Source organism: Hoplias malabaricus, chromosome 5 (genome assembly GCF_029633855.1).
Source record: "Hoplias malabaricus isolate fHopMal1 chromosome 5, fHopMal1.hap1, whole genome shotgun sequence".
Lineage (NCBI taxonomy): Eukaryota > Metazoa > Chordata > Actinopteri > Characiformes > Erythrinidae > Hoplias > Hoplias malabaricus.
Window position 1 is genome coordinate 22,827,988 of NC_089804.1, and position 15,566 is coordinate 22,843,553.

The 15,566-nt window shown below is 40.3% G+C and overlaps 1 protein-coding gene across 3 annotated transcripts in view; it reads left to right on the forward strand.

Annotated features, from left to right (window-relative positions):
• Positions 1-330: 330 nt before the first annotated feature.
• atg7 (ATG7 autophagy related 7 homolog (S. cerevisiae)) overlaps positions 331-15,566 on the forward strand; it is a 68,496-nt gene continuing 53,260 nt past the window's right edge. The window contains exons 1-12 of one of the 3 annotated variants that reach the window (XR_010802585.1): positions 331-1,747; positions 2,848-3,042; positions 3,909-3,963; positions 6,115-6,232; positions 6,513-6,590; positions 6,835-6,951; positions 7,892-8,038; positions 8,681-8,769; positions 10,427-10,548; positions 11,979-12,069; positions 13,106-13,250; positions 13,609-13,767. Coding sequence is in view for 2 of the 3 variants with exons in the window: in XM_066670339.1 (XP_066526436.1) it covers positions 2,877-3,042; positions 3,909-3,963; positions 6,115-6,232; positions 6,513-6,590; positions 6,835-6,951; positions 7,892-8,038; positions 8,681-8,769; positions 10,427-10,548; positions 11,979-12,069; positions 13,106-13,250; positions 13,609-13,767 (1,287 nt within the window). In the remaining variant the exon portion in view is untranslated. Of the gene's footprint in view, positions 1,748-2,080; positions 2,192-2,847; positions 3,043-3,908; positions 3,964-6,114; positions 6,233-6,512; positions 6,591-6,834; positions 6,952-7,891; positions 8,039-8,680; positions 8,770-10,426; positions 10,549-11,978; positions 12,070-13,105; positions 13,251-13,608; positions 13,768-15,566 lie in introns of those variants that run through there. The other 2 variants (XM_066670339.1, XM_066670340.1) reach the window with 2 other exon arrangements.

Genomic DNA, 15,566 nt, shown 5'->3' on the forward strand with positions numbered 1-15,566 from the left:
TGTAACACATAAGGGTGTAAAGCTCATCCAACCCATCGATAATGAAATCTTAAAACAGATATATTTTTGTCAGTAAAATACAATAAGCAAATAACAACAGTGAATCATCCATTGAGAGTCATTCATTTTCTGTGCTTCATCCTGATCAGGATCATGGATCATGGAGGATCTGGAGCCCCCCTGGAATCATTGGGCACAAGGCAGAAGCACAGCCATTGACATTTGATCACACACACACACACACACACTGTCTACAGTGAATTATTTAACATTTATTTGATAAATTAATACATTACTACTACTTTTAATAATTTACTATATTCTGTAAATTTTATTCATACTGCAGAAAAACAGAAGTGTGGATGGTGCAAAGGTTCTGGCACATACTAAAAATAAAATGTTCCCAGAAAATCAACAGATGATACAATATGGTGTTTTTACAGGCCAATGTTAGTAATTATCAAATACTGCAATTACTCATTTGACTGCATAAAGTTTAGCAAACTCTGGTCCTGATAAAGGGGGTGTGTGGGGATTGTTCTGCATCAAAAACACCAGCTATTTACAGCATTCTTCAGCAATTATTTAGTACATGGTTTCTGTGCATTAGTTCCTAGTCTCCTGAAAAAAAAAAAACCTTACACTAGACGTGGGAACATTTAATTTTAATGTTTAAGATATAGAATGGAGATCCATCAGTCCAGAGGACAGTTCTGCTGCTCCACAGCCCAGTGCTGGAGGGTTTATACTCCTGTAGTTGACAAATGACATTGAGCACGGTGACCCTAGGCTTGTGTGACTGCTCCAGAGCTTGTATTTGTGATTTGTGTCATGCTCATGTAGATCTATAATGTACATGATGTATGTATAATGGCTGCACCTCAGAGTAACAGAAAGTATCTATCTTTTGGGCGTACGTTGAGGGTAGGAATGTTGTGTAACCAGCAGCAGGGTGAGATTCTTCTTCCAGCTTGGGATAGGGAGAGACAGAAAAAAAAAAACATTTGAATGGCTTTTGTGCATTTTCTTTAAGGAACTCCTCACCTGCACCTACAAGTCATGAATCAAGCTGCTTTCACTGGATAAAGTGCAGCTGTTCGTGTTATTAAAGCTGGATTAAAACTCAGGATGAAGAGGAACGGCGCTTATAGGTTCCTCTCCGTGTTCTCTTGTCTCCTTGTGTGTCTTTTCTTGTTCTTGTTTTGGTTTTTCGTCCTTTATTCCATGGTTTTGGCGCCTTGAAAATCAAGGGAGGTTTCTATTACTGGACGTTAGCCGGCTAGTCAGTTTGTTTGCTATCACTACATTACCATTTAACCTATATTTTATGATTAGGAAACACACAAATTCCTTTTTGCTCGTGTTATTAGGGCTCTGCGGTCACCCCGCCGCTGTAAAAAGTATTTTTATCATCTCAAAGTGGACATATTGAACGCTTTTCTGTTTTAGCTGTGCTAGTTAGCATAGCTTGCTAAATTTAGGACCTGGTAGCATTATTTTGAACAAAATACCGTATTTGTTGTTTAGACCGGTTTAGACCCCATGTGTCCATTTTAATCGACAATGAAATCTGTAACAAGCGCCCACTGACATGGCCAGATATAAACGTGGCCATAAATAAATTAAAGTGATATTATCTGAAATCGACGAAGCTACTGCTAGTTTTAGCTGCCCTCAGCAGTAGAGAGAGGAGCCTGCGCAGAGCAGACAGCTGTCACATGATTTAAACAAGGAAGGCACATTTCTGGTGAGTATCTCTGTGTTTTTCTTGGATTCATGACCCTGTAAATAAATGTCCATGCTGTTTTTTTAACGTGTGGCTCATACGGAGCTCTTGGTTTTATTTGCAGTGTTTCAGGACTCGGCTGCAGCGTTTAAAACACAAACAGAGCCGAGGCTGTGCTCAGATAATGACTCCTTCATTTGTTTCTATAGGACGACATAAGCTCTGTGTGTACAGTTCAAGCTCTAGCTCTGTGTCTAGACTGGGTCTAATTTAAACCTAGTCCTGGCCTAAAGATACTTAATAATGTGTTTGCTTACCCCTCCCTTTTTGCTGCAGTGAATGGAGTTGGATGATTTATTCTGGATCACAAAATCCACTATAAGTCAGTGCTTATTGAGCACTGGAGATTACATCCAGACCCCTAAAAATGCAGGAGCCCTCTGTAGATCTGCAATGATACACATGGTAGGGCTTCTGTTGCTCCGCATAATTTCTTAGCTCCTTTCAAATTATTCTTCAACAGATTTTGGTGCTGGATCATTCTCAGTGTTGTAGTGAAACTCACATGGTGCTGTGAGAGTCTGTGTTGTGCTGGTAAGAGTGGATCAGACACAGCAGCGATGCTGGAGTTTAAACACCTCTGTCACTGCTGGGCTGAGAATATTCCACCAAACAAAAATATTCAGCCAACAGTGTCCTGTGTCCACTGATGAAGGACTAGAGGACAAACAAAACTGTGCAGCGACAGATTAGCAACAAGTTAGGTTTGTCTAACAGAGTGGACAGTGAGTGAACACAGGGTTTAAAACCTCCGGCAGCAACTGCTGCATCTACAAAATTACCTACGAAGTGCTCCTGTGTGGTCAGTGTACATTCAGTACCTACATGTGAGCAGATATTCAGTGTAGAAATGAGGTGCTTTTAATGTTCTCGCTTATCTGTGTGTATTTTTGTGTCTATAAGAGTACTGCACTGTCTGTTTCTGCCCTGTTCTAAGAGAAATAAAGTTGTAACAAAAGCCCTTCTTGAATTTGAGGTTATTTGTCCTACATATTATTGGTTTCTGAACCTTTTTAGAACTCGGGACAAGAACTAACTTCCACTCTTCCGTCTTCACACAGTGTTTGTCTGAGAACTCTCTGATGTTCAAATGGCAGCTGAGTCGATCGAAAAGGGCTCAGTTTCTTCAAAACTGCAGTTCGCCCCATTCTCCAGCGCCCTTGAGGCCGGCTTCTGGCATCAGCTCACACAGAAAAAATTAAACGACTACCGTCTGGATGAAAGTCCAAAAAGCATCAAGGGCCATTATTACAATGGTGAGTACAAATGTTGTTTCCTGTCGCCTGGTAATCGCACCTAATCAACGCCACCCCCTCAGATATTAGAGGCCTGTTTACATTTGACATTAACATTTGTTTAGTCATTAGATCATCTCTGATTCATTGAGGGGTAGAGGGATGCTGGGCACTGGATGGTAGAACATTTGTGTGAGGATCTCAAACACCAAGCCAACCCACCCAAAGATAATACTCCAGGAAACACAGGCTATGTACCTCTGGATGCTAGGCTTGGCCTTGAGCGTTTTGACTAAGCTCATGTGCATCTGTGTTTTTAATGATTGTTCAGTGCTGTTTTTTATTTATTTTTTTAAGTACAGTTTAAGGGATTTCTGCAAACGTTTAGATGATTTATGTGCATTAGGACGTGTTTAAGAGATGTGTGTTGATCTGGATAATGACAGAATTGTGCTAATTCGGTGTAAACGGAGCTATAGTAGATGGTATGTCAGTTACGAACAGATATCAGGGCTTTTCCTGGGGAGCAGTGATAATGTGGTATTGTTTTTCTGTGTCGTTTAAATCGTGACCTGTTTTTTAAATCACATGGAGGAACAGAGCTGTGACTCTGCTGCATGCTCCTGTGACAAGCCAATGATTTTTTTTCTTAGGAGTAATACACCTGATAACCACAGATACGTGACAGCAAGAGATGTGCATGGTGCACTGTGCAATCGATCATTATTTATCTCCTCTGTCCCATGGTGCAACTCCATCAAACGCAGACGTCAGTGCAGAGCTCACGACGAGGGGATGATGAATGGATCCAAAGCAGTCATGTTGCCTGTATAAATGACCCTTTCATAAATAAACCTGATTTATATATATATTTTCTGTGTAATTAGGCGACCCGTCTGGCCTGCCGACTCGTCTCACCCTGGAGTTCAGTGCGTTTGAAATGTGAGTTTCTGTCTTTGTTCTGTGTAACACAACACTGGATACTGATCACATTTAATACCTCAGCATTTTCCAGTTTTTTCACAGCATTGAAAGTTTGATGTGACCACATTTCCACTTGTAAAGGGTTTAGCTTTTTACTTAACCCAATGTTTTTAACTGAAAACAGCAGGGTAAGGCATAAATAGTGATGTTTCACCATCATTTTACAGACCCCAGTTGCTATAGATAAAAAGGAGGAGGGAGTGTGAGCCTGGAGGAGACATTAGTGGAAACTGAACTGACGTCAGCGCTGTGTAATGAACGTCAGTCAGTGACAGACGCTGTAAATAATGTATATTGAAATATCAGAAATGTATTTAAAAATCAAACCACTGTTATTGAAACATTTTCCATTGGAACCTGCCTGCCCTTTGTGTATCATTAACTACATGTTACAACCAATGCCAGTGAAAACTGACTTGCTGGGAGTATTTCAAAGCCTGGCCCCTTTTCGTGTACATCCAGATCATGTATTACCTTCAAATCTTGACAGTATTAACTCAAACTATAAATAGAAGAGCTATTCCTCTCTGTATATTCCTTAGGTGGGACCTGAGGAGATGATTTTTGACCTTTCTGGACAGAATGACATGGTCATGTAATGGAGAAAGGTTTCAGGGCTGTATAGTTCTCAGTAGATGGTCTTTATGATGGGTTTCCTGGCTACAAGGGCCCTTCCTTTAATAGAACCCAGGTATTGGCTATCAGTTTATGCTGATGGTACTTAGGGAAAGTAATTCCATACCAGTTACCCTTATATTTATGTTCCAAAGGACACCAGAGTCCACCACCATCTTTGTGTTCAACCCACTACGGTGTTCTCTTAGAAACGAAGCTGCTACAGGAAACTGGTGCTGGAGCCCCTTGTTGTTAAACAGTTTGCACAGTGGTGTTAATTCTTCTGTAAAACACCTTCAGATGCAGAGCACCTTCGTAATAATTTGTGTGAACCATTAAAAGGGAGGACGTTGGCATGAATCCACCTGCAATGTCATGAATAGATTTTTCATGTAAACATAATCTGTCAGTTCAAGACCCAGGCCTGTGCCGATCCTGTTCATACAGCTGCTGGAACTTGTCTTTTTCAATGGGTCCATATCATGGGATTTGGAAAAGCCTTTGACTGAGTTTGATGAAGTGTGCAAACATAATTTTGTGGTGTGTTCTCCCTGTGTCTGCGTGTGTTTCCTCCGGGTGACTGTCTGTGAGGAGTGTGGTGTGTTCTCCCTGTGTCTGTGTGGGTTTCCTCCGGGTGACTGTCTGTGAGGAGTGTGGTGTGTTCTCCCTGTGTCTGCATGGGTTTCCTCCGGGTGATTGTCTGTGAGGAGTGTGGTGTGTTCTCCCTGTGTCTGCGTGGGTTTCTTCCAGTTGACTGTCTGTGAGGAGTGTATTGTGTTCTCTCTGTGTCTGTGTGGGTTTCCTCCGGGTGACTGTCTGTGAGGAGTCTGTAGGTGTGAATGTGTGTGTGTTTATGTTGCCTTGTGAAGGACTGGTGCCCCCTCCAGGGTGTATTCCCGTCTTGCGCCCAGTGATTCCAGGTAGGCTCTGGACCCACTGCGACCCTGAACTGGATAAAGCGGTTACAGATAACGAGCCTCTATAGGAGTCGCATTCTTTACTTAAATATGGCACGCTTCCTGTTTGTTTTAGTACATGTTTCAAGTCATTTACGGAGTGTTATGCAGCCTTTGCACAGGCTACAATTAAATGTTTTTGTGCCAAATTTGTTAACGTTTCAAGTAAATAGTTCTTTATTGTTTCCCAAAATATCTACAAAAAACAAACTCCAGAACTCTCCTAAATGGGATCCTCATGGAGCTTGTCCTGATTGGGTTTTAATTTAGTAGAAGTTTTAGAGATTGTGGGGAAGAAAGGTCCTGGTTTCTTGTTAATGAGAAATGTAATAAGCGAGTTATATTAATATCTGAGCGAAAATACATTTTCAATCTGAGTGGCATTAAATTATGAAGAGAATTTTATTATTGCCGGAGACCTTGCTCAATCAAGAAATGCAGATTTTGTCATTTTCTGATAAAATCCAGGAAAATGAGTTGTTTATAAATCTGATTATTTTTTAAATCTATTTTTGAAAATTTTTTTCTCCCCATGCAGTGATGGACCCACTCCAGCTCACTGCTGTCCAGCTAAAGGCACTCTGTACAACACCAACACCCTGGAGGCTTTTAAATCCACAGACAAGAAGGCGCTACTGGATCAAGCCGCTAATGAGGTCAGGTAGTTACTATCCTGTGCCAAAATTTTAACTGTGTGTGTGATTACTTTGCACAGGCCAGTGTGTAAAATGCATTAAATAAACTGTACTTAAAAAGTCAGTACATGTATTTCTATTCTACCTGTCCGTCACCTGTAAGTAAAGATTAAACATTTGAAACACTCAGGAAAGTCCTACTCGATCAGACTGTACTTGTACATACAGTAAAACCGGTTTATCTAGTCACTATGCTTGAATGTTGTATTTTTGCGTTACTGAACTTAAGATTTCTTCACAGATATGGAACGCTATAAAGTCAGGTTTTGCTGTGGAAGACCCTGCGGTTCTCAACAGCTTCCTCCTCTTGACCTTCGCAGTACGTTTCCAAGTTTGTGGAGTAATAATAACCAGTGTTTTATTCCTTGTTTGGCTCATTGTTTTATTATTCTTGAATGTGTAATAACTGTGTAATGCTTCCATGACTCAGACTCATATCATTGTTCATTTTACAGTGGAATAGTCTTAGAGTAAATCTGCAGTGCTGATGATTATTGCTATAAATATTCATGCTTAACACGTGCTCAACAATATTTAGACTTTTTAAATCCTCTTTCTTTCAGGATCTGAAGAAATATAACTTTTATTACTGGTTCTGTTTCCCGGCGCTCTGCTTCGCCGAAGGAATTCAGCTCGTGAAGGAGCCCGTCCCTTTAGAGCAGAGATTCTCCCCCAAACAGGTGGGTTTCACATGCAGTATCTGCTTTCCAGGAGGAGGAAGAACATTCACTAGACGAAGCATAAATTACACTGCAGTTTTCCTGAGTAGAGAGAGGTGAATTTAATGTTGTTGATCCCAGAGTGACACAGAAAGGCAGGACAGAGGAAGCCTGGGGCTGTGAAGTTGAGATAAAATGTAAAGGTTACATACAGAAGCCTGGAATCACTTTTTCTGTTGTTACTCTGCCACACTTACCCTTTGATGACATTCAGGTATGAGAGCGTTAGAGAGCTGAGGAACTGATGTTGGATGATTACTTCTGCCTCTTATTCATCACAGATCACCCTCTAAGCCACACTTTGTATTGAGCGTAACCAGATCGACATGAATGGCTCAAATGTGGCACGTGTGCACTCTTATGCCCCACATTTGGCCTTAAACTCCACCACTGACTCAGGGTGAGTCGGCATCCTCAGCTAAGCCACAGGTCCATCTTGTATTAGCTAGATGTCAGGTGTGTTTTGGAACAACTCGTTTGGCCACACGTGTGCCGTAACCCAAGTCAATCCTAGCTCATGACATCTGCCCATACAACTCTTCCCAGTGCCGTAACTGAACTGTAAATGCCGAAAGTGAGACAGATTTTGCCTGAATACGTCTGGAAAGTCACTCATCTACTGCATACAAGCTGTGTGTGGACAATTGAACATCTGTGTTTACCTTAAAGTAGCTGAATAAACTCCATATGTAGCATTGTCAACAAACTATTGTACATTTAACACGAACTAGTTTTTTAAAAAACTAACTAACTTCTGAGTAAAGTTGCATTTACTTCAATTTTATACATTTTGTTCAGCTTTACTTTTCCAAACATATATATAGTTCAACTAAAATAACATGGCTTATGTGTAGAAGTGGCCTTTAATTTGCATTTAAAGCGTTCTTTTATATTTCTGCAGATTTCTTCCTTTCAAGAGGCGTATGACGGACTGTGTTCCTCGAGTGGAGCGACAGCTGTTCCGTATTTTCTGCTGAAGTACTCGCAGGAGAAGGCTGAAGTGGCTTTGCTGAAAGACTGGAGCTCCTTCTTCTCTGACCTGAAGCAGGTAGGACACTGCCTGAAAAGTGCTGCTGGTAATGGAGGCCTATTGAAAAGCAATGAATACAAAAATATTCCTGTGTTTCTACCGGATGCCAGCTTGAAATTCATGATAGTTTTTTTTGTACATGTGGCTTCAGATGACGTATTTAGTGTGAGTGAAAGCATCCTCTACACATGCCCTTTTTAATGGACTTGCTTTATTTAACATTTTCTTAATAAGAATAAATAAAAACAACAAGAGGCTTATATTTTATTCTGTTCTTTTCTCTTTTAAACTCTACATATTGAAATTTATCACAAATATTAGCATAAATCCCTTGAAATCGCATAAAAAAAGCAGAAATGGATGCATTTTGACCAAGGGCTTCTCAGTATTTGTAGTTTAGTGTTCAGTGTTCTGCATACAGTTTAGAATAAATACATTTAATGTTTACGGAATAACACATAAACATAACAATTAATGAGTTCTATTTGTGCAAATTATTGTAGCATGAACTTTATAGAAATCACTTTATTAGTTTAGAAGAACTCCGTTTGAAGAATCACAGCCAGAGGTGACAGTGAAATTAGTAAAAACCCAAGAGAAAAAGTCTGGTTTTCTGTTTTAATATTTACTTTTGCCTCATATTTCTCCTGTGTTTTGAAGGTCACTGTAGGCGTGTATGACCCCTGTACGCTGCCCCAACATCCCGGCTGGCCGCTGAGAAATTTCCTGGTCCTCCTCGCCAGTAAATGGTGAATATAACCTTCATGTCATAACACGCATCCCACTGGCGGTGCAGTGGATCTCTGGAAATCCTCCCTGCATCCCTAACACAAGCTGCGTATTATTTCCTCTCTCTTAGACTTTCGAGGCTTAACACTTAGAAATAATCGGTGTCACTGTTTAGGAACGTTACTGTTGGAGATTTTCATTTTTTGCTTTTATTTATTTATTTATTTATTTTTTTGTATTACTGTTTTTGCTTTATAACCAGGAGCACACACCCCTTTGAGATAAATGTACATATAACACACACACACACACACACACACACACACACACACACACACACACGTATCCTGTGCTTTCCATTAGCCAAAGTTACAATAAGCAAACAAATTTTACGAAAATAAATGTACCCTTTAATGCACCTAAATGCCACTTTAAGCTCTTAAATGAAAAATCAGTTGCCTTTTTAAACGACATGAACAAATAAAGTGCTCCATTTGAAAGTAAAAGGAAGAGGGAAGGTTTATTTCAACACAAGCTGCATTATTAATTCATCTTAGACGCTCAGAAAGTGGATATCTGTGTACAAAAGAAGTTTGTTGATTTTAAAATAAGTGAACACCTCCTCTGCAAGCGTTTGTACAAAATTACTGTTCTCCTGAATTTAATGTTAATTTTCTACACATATTTTACACGTTTATCCAGAGAACTAAAGCCCAAGCCAAGCCTGTGGGCAGTGATATTTTTCATGTTCCTGTTTACCGACCCTCAGTCGCAGTGATCGAGCTAACTGTGAAACCCTGCCTCATGGAATAGACCCTGGTATGATGTTTGCTTTAGATCCACAGCAGCAGCAGTTTGCACTAAAATGCACCTCCCTTGTCAGTTTCAATACTGTTTTTCTAACATACGCAGTCTGTGAATCTCAGCCAAAACTGAAGCTCCATCTACAACAGGTGTTTGTTTTCTGCCTGATGTCCTGCTTTTATCAGCGCCTCAGTATTTACCCATGAATTTATGAGGGCTTTATAGGATCTCTGGAGTCTGCAGTTCCAGTTTTGAGTTGTGCTTTTGTAACATAACAAACCCCAGACTAACAGTGAGATCATGTGCTTACACTTTCACTGGAAGCATTGTGTTCTCTGCATCATTAATCTGTGCAGTACAGTAATAACACACTCATTCATTTGTGTCAGAGCTCATACACTGTACGTCCAATTTGTGGATGCATTTAGCATTTGTCCTGAAATGGAGGACAGGAGGATTAGTCGGGAATGTGTCTCACTTTGTTGCACTGATTCTACTCCTCTGGGAAGTCTTGGTTATTGGATATTGGAGCATTTGCTGTGAGGATTTGATAGCATTCAGCCATTAGCATCCGTGAAATCTCAACTCCTCTGAAAGGTATTAGATGGAACTCAGTGCTGCTGCTCCACAGCCTAGTGCTGGGAGCTTTATGTTCCTGTAGCTCAGGTTTGACCTTGGGCTCATGTGCAGATGCTCCAGAGCATTCCTTTTCATTCCAGTTCATTTCATGCTTTTCTGTAGTGGTTATTCAAACAGTGTCCACAATGTGTGCCCCTTAAAGTAGCTGATTTCATTATTTCAAAAGGTTATCCACATGTTGGATGTATAGTACATCTTTATGTCCCCTCTCTCTGTGTGTGCATATATAATCAGGGGTTCCCAGCTGGACGTGGTCGAGGTTGTGTGCTTCAGGGATCGGACGCTCCAAGGCATTCGCTCAGTTCGGCACAGCATCGTATTTCAGGTCAAGCTTCCGAGCCTCTCCCTCTCTGCAGGTAATTTCCTTTCCTCGGCAGAATGACCTGGAATCACCACAAAAAAAAAAAAATGTGCCGTCCTTTTAGCTGACTGCAGGAGACGGATGAAAACCATTTAAATGTTAATGCAAGATCCTCCAGCTCCTCAGCCGAACCAGTTTGATATGTTAAAGCTTTTGCATGTAATGAACCATATAGCTAACCTTCAGGTTTTCTGAGAACTGGCCAGGTGCTGCAGGATTGAACTGTAACAGGCTGTTATTAGGGCTAGGAAATCTGGATTAATACAATTGTGACAGCTATGTTGCTGTACACTTTCTGTATGTCTGATAATACGTGAAGTTTTTGCATTACTTTGCTAAATTATAGTCTAATTTCACAAGACACAAAACAGGTTTACAGATGACAATGACATGAACGAAAAGTGAACAAAGGAAATATAAAGCCATTAATTTTACAGGTTTAAGCAGGGCATTTGTATATCTGTTCTATTTTATTTTGATGTACTATGTGTAGAACACCTCTAAGTAGTGGGAAACCTCTTCCCGTCATTGTCTCCTCTTTGTGCCTATTTCATGTTTTGACAGCATCTAGTTGAAACGTGCATAAGAAAAATGAATGGTCCTAGATCTGAACCTTGTGGGACACCATGCATTTATATTTTATGGATTTTTCAATTCACACTGATCAATTAATTAGATATGAACTTTTATTCTCCTCAGATATTTTACTTTTTCCCCCAGTCTGTGTGGTGTATATATATTTTTTTGTTGAGTCACAGAGCAGACAAGAGTACAGGCCCATCCATAAACACTTGAATATATGTTTTGTTTTTCTGTGCTACACCTGTCAGAAAAGTAATATCTGAACCGGCAGTGGCTGTCCCTTGACCCCAAAACAATTTCTAGCCTGTCTAGAAGAACATTGTTGTTGTTGTTCTCATTATTGTTATCTGTTGTCTCATGCTGCACTAGAAAAATGGACCATAAGCAAAGAGATATATTCACGACCACTGGGCAAATAGATTAAGATGTGTTGTGTCTGTACTGTGAGGAGTTGAATTCAGAAATTTGAATTTTCTGATCTTGGAAATAAGAGGAAGGCCCAGTACTTGGACAATTTACAGAGTTTATGTGGGTATGTCTGTATCATCTGACGTGACCTCTATAGCAAATAGAGCTAAAACTGGACTTTGTATCCTAACACTGGCCATTTAGGAGCAAAGTACTCATGAGGTCTAATCCAGGTTTCTGTTTGGCATTACATGTAAAAAATCAGATCTAATTAGATTTATGAATTAAACACAATCTTCTGACGCTATACAAACTCTGATATTATTAAACTTTTCTGTGAGGGTTTCACTGTTGAGTTGAATGCTATGTATGTTTCTTTGCTAAATTGATCACTTTTTTTTAAACACACAACTAACATCTGAAGCTTTTTCACAGCTTGTCCGAAGAGTGTGGGATGGGAGAAGAACCCCAAGGGAGCAATGGGACCGAGAATTGTCAATCTGAGTGAATGTATGGATCCTAAGAGGTATTTCAGATTCAGTAACGTTTGTTTTAAAGTCTGAATTCTTAGCCCATGGATAGTTTAGATTGTAACCTATATATGTGTGCGCTTGAACACAAACACCAACTGAACACAAAGCACTTTTGTCTCTCTGGGTAAGAGTCTGCTGAATGCCGTGTATGTACATTTGTTTCTTGATTTGACGTGATAATAACCATGAGCCCCATCACAAGTGCCATACATAAGGCTTGAGTAACTTACACACGTCTAGGGCTGTCATGTTCTGTGCCAAGTGCTAGGGGAGATATAAAGCCCCTCAGTACTGTAGCATTCTAAATAAAACGAACCCATGTATGAGTCAGAAATTTAATTAAAAGTAAAAGAGTGGAGCCAAAGATATACATCACTGAATTATACTCAGTGCATGTGTGGGCTTGAGGGGTGTAAATCCCACTGAACTAGAATGTGGAACAGTGCCATTAAATACCATTAAATCCTCACAGAAGTTTAGTATAAAGCTTTTCTAGAAGAGTAGAGGTTTGTTTCTGCAGCAAACAGAAGCCAAATCTTGATTGAAACCTTTCATTTCAGGAGAAATGTCGGATGAGCTGGTGTCCGTAAACATTGGACATTTTAGTGTTTGTGACACTGTCGTAGGACACCGAAAGAGTTTTGAGTACATTTCAGTCGCGAGGAATCAAGAACCCACATACTTTTTTCAGCCCCAATTTACCTTCATTTACATAAAACACCTCTATTTATGCAGCTGTGGTGTGGAGCGAATAAAGAGAGAATATCCAACATCCTGAGGTCTCATAGATTAGGGTCTGGAGACTCTGCTCTCCACAGTTTATTCACTCAGTTCAGGAAAATCTCAACTTTCAGCCATTTAGTTAAATCATGGAGAATTAACTGTGAAATAATCAGTTCACAAATGTGTTTTCATATTTTCTCAGGAATTGAACAGAAGCTGTGTATTGAACGGTACAGAGGTGTGCTCTGTGTAGACGAAGATTTTAATATTCTATGTGTTTTGTTTGTGTGTGTGTGTGTGTGACAGACTTGCGGAGTCGTCAGTTGATCTGAACCTGAAGCTGATGCGCTGGCGGCTGGTTCCCTCTCTGGATCTGGATAAAGTAATTTCTACCAAGTGTCTGTTGCTTGGAGCTGGAACTCTGGGCTGCAATGTGGCACGGACGCTGATGGTGAGGGTTCACTGTCATGTATTTACAGTTGACGTCAATCAGAAATCTGATTTCCTCTTCATATGGTGATACAACATGGAGGGCCTCTGAACTAAACACTGAACTCTGTGATAAGACAAAGCCTGAGTAATGTCTCTGCCCTCATCACTATTAGAGCAAAAACCCTAAGGGACTATGTTTATTGGTCTGTTTGACATTACACAGTTTAAATTATTAGAAGAGATTTATAATAATTTATTATATTATTGTTTTGTGTGTAATTACTATCCACCAAACTCTTCCATTGTTTTCCATTGTTGTACTCTTAGTGTTTTTCAGTCTGTCATCTGTTCCCTGTCCTCTCTTCTTTGTCGTTTAGGGCTGGGGAGTGAGGCACATTACCTTTGTGGACAATGCCAAGATTTCCTACTCCAACCCAGTGAGGCAGCCGCTCTATGAGTTTGAAGACTGTCTGGGAGGAGCGAAGTCTAAAGCCCTGGCGGCAGTGGACAGGTTACAGAAGATCTTCCCTGGAGTGGTAAGGAGAAGCTTTTTTCCTTTTTCAGGGAAATGTCTTCTGACAGGAACCTGTAGGAAACGTGTGATTTTTTCCAATAAATAAGGAACATATATATTTAGAGTTTTATAATTTACAGCAGGATTTATTGCATTAGAGAGGAGCGCTCATATAAATGAATCCCTTTAGGGAGAGGAGGATGACACAAGCATTAAAATCTGCCAGAAATATAAGAAACACAGGGTTTTTTTCTTATCTGTTGCATTTCAAACCTCTCACTTTTTCTAGTAAGAAAAGTCACAGCCACCTCTACAGCCCTCTTTAAATCACCTAGCTCCTTTATAAACCGCTGCTACATAAACAGACAGATTTGCAGAATATTTACATATGTTATTACAGTTTACAGACGGCATAATACATCCAATGTATTTGCTCATACTCTGGTACGAGTGGATCAGACACAGCAGTGACGCTAGAATTTTTAAACACTGTACCCGCTCATTGTCCACTGTTAAACTAAGCATCCTTGTTGGTCCACCTTGTAGAGTCTTTTCTCAGATAGGTTTGATCAGTGGTTTATTACATATATCTATCATGTATCTGCTTTTACTATTCACACAGCTGGATATTTAATCGAACGCTCCCTTATGTTTCAGTATTATACACATATGTTTAGTGCTTTACCCTGTGTTTCCATGGACCTTAAGCTCCATTTTGGAAAGAAACCCAAAAAAACACTGAAAAATCAAATCTTGCCAAAACATTCTGCCTCGTCCTTCTGAGTAAAGCCTCCAGAGCTTATGCCACATTATGGTGAAGGTTTGTGGACTCCTCAGAGACATCAACAAAGTCCTGTGGTGACGCTTATGTAAATGTAGGACTTGGAATATGATTTCCAAGAACACACAACTAGAGGGGAGTTTGATTCCTTTGAGATTTATTAATTGAACAGGTATAAAACATACTGCAGTTACATAAAACTGTTGTTTTTTCAGCTTTAAAGAAACAGCAGTAATCTATCAGTCTAATATCTGTCTGTCAGTCGCTCTGTGAATCTTCATTTATCTATCAATCCATCTGTTTCTGCTGGTCTGTCTGTCTGTCAGTGCATCTGTCTGTCTTAACAGGCCATTGACCCGTCCATTATTGTTTACATCAAGCAACTCCTGTCTGTCTTTCTCTGGTGATCTGCCAGTCCATCTGTCTCTCTCTGATTGTCTATCTATCAAACTCTGTTAGTCTTTTATTCTGCAGTTTCACCTGGCAGTCTGTGTTCATCCAGCTCTCTCTCTCCCTCCTGTATCTGTCAATCTCTGTCGATCCAACTGTACATCTCTCTGACCATCTCTCCATCCATCTCCCCATCCAACCCTCCATCCATCTCTATTTTCAGATCCACCTGTTTCTTTGAGCTCTGTGTTAATTGTGATGCAGTTTTTAAGGCTCTAGTAGATGCTGTGTAATTTTTGATCGCTAAGCAACAAAATGGATTTCAGGACATTTCCTGCATGTCAGCGGTGTGTGTGTGTGTGTGTGTGAGGATGAAGAAATAACACTCTTCTGGTGTGAGTGAGATCTGAAGGCTGTGAACTCATGCCTCTGTAGGAATGCTGCTGTCTGCCGTTTGTTTACGTCTCTGGAGCCACTTTTTTTTTCTTCCAAAGCCTCTGCCGCTCTTTCTCTCCATCTCTCCTCCTCCTCTGACTCCATCTGTTCATCCCTCCTTCCACTCCTTCTCGAAATTAATCATCTTCAACAGCGGCGTCACAATGTCCTCGCACAAGCCCTGAAATTTAGGAGCGAGGAAGCAAAATTATGCG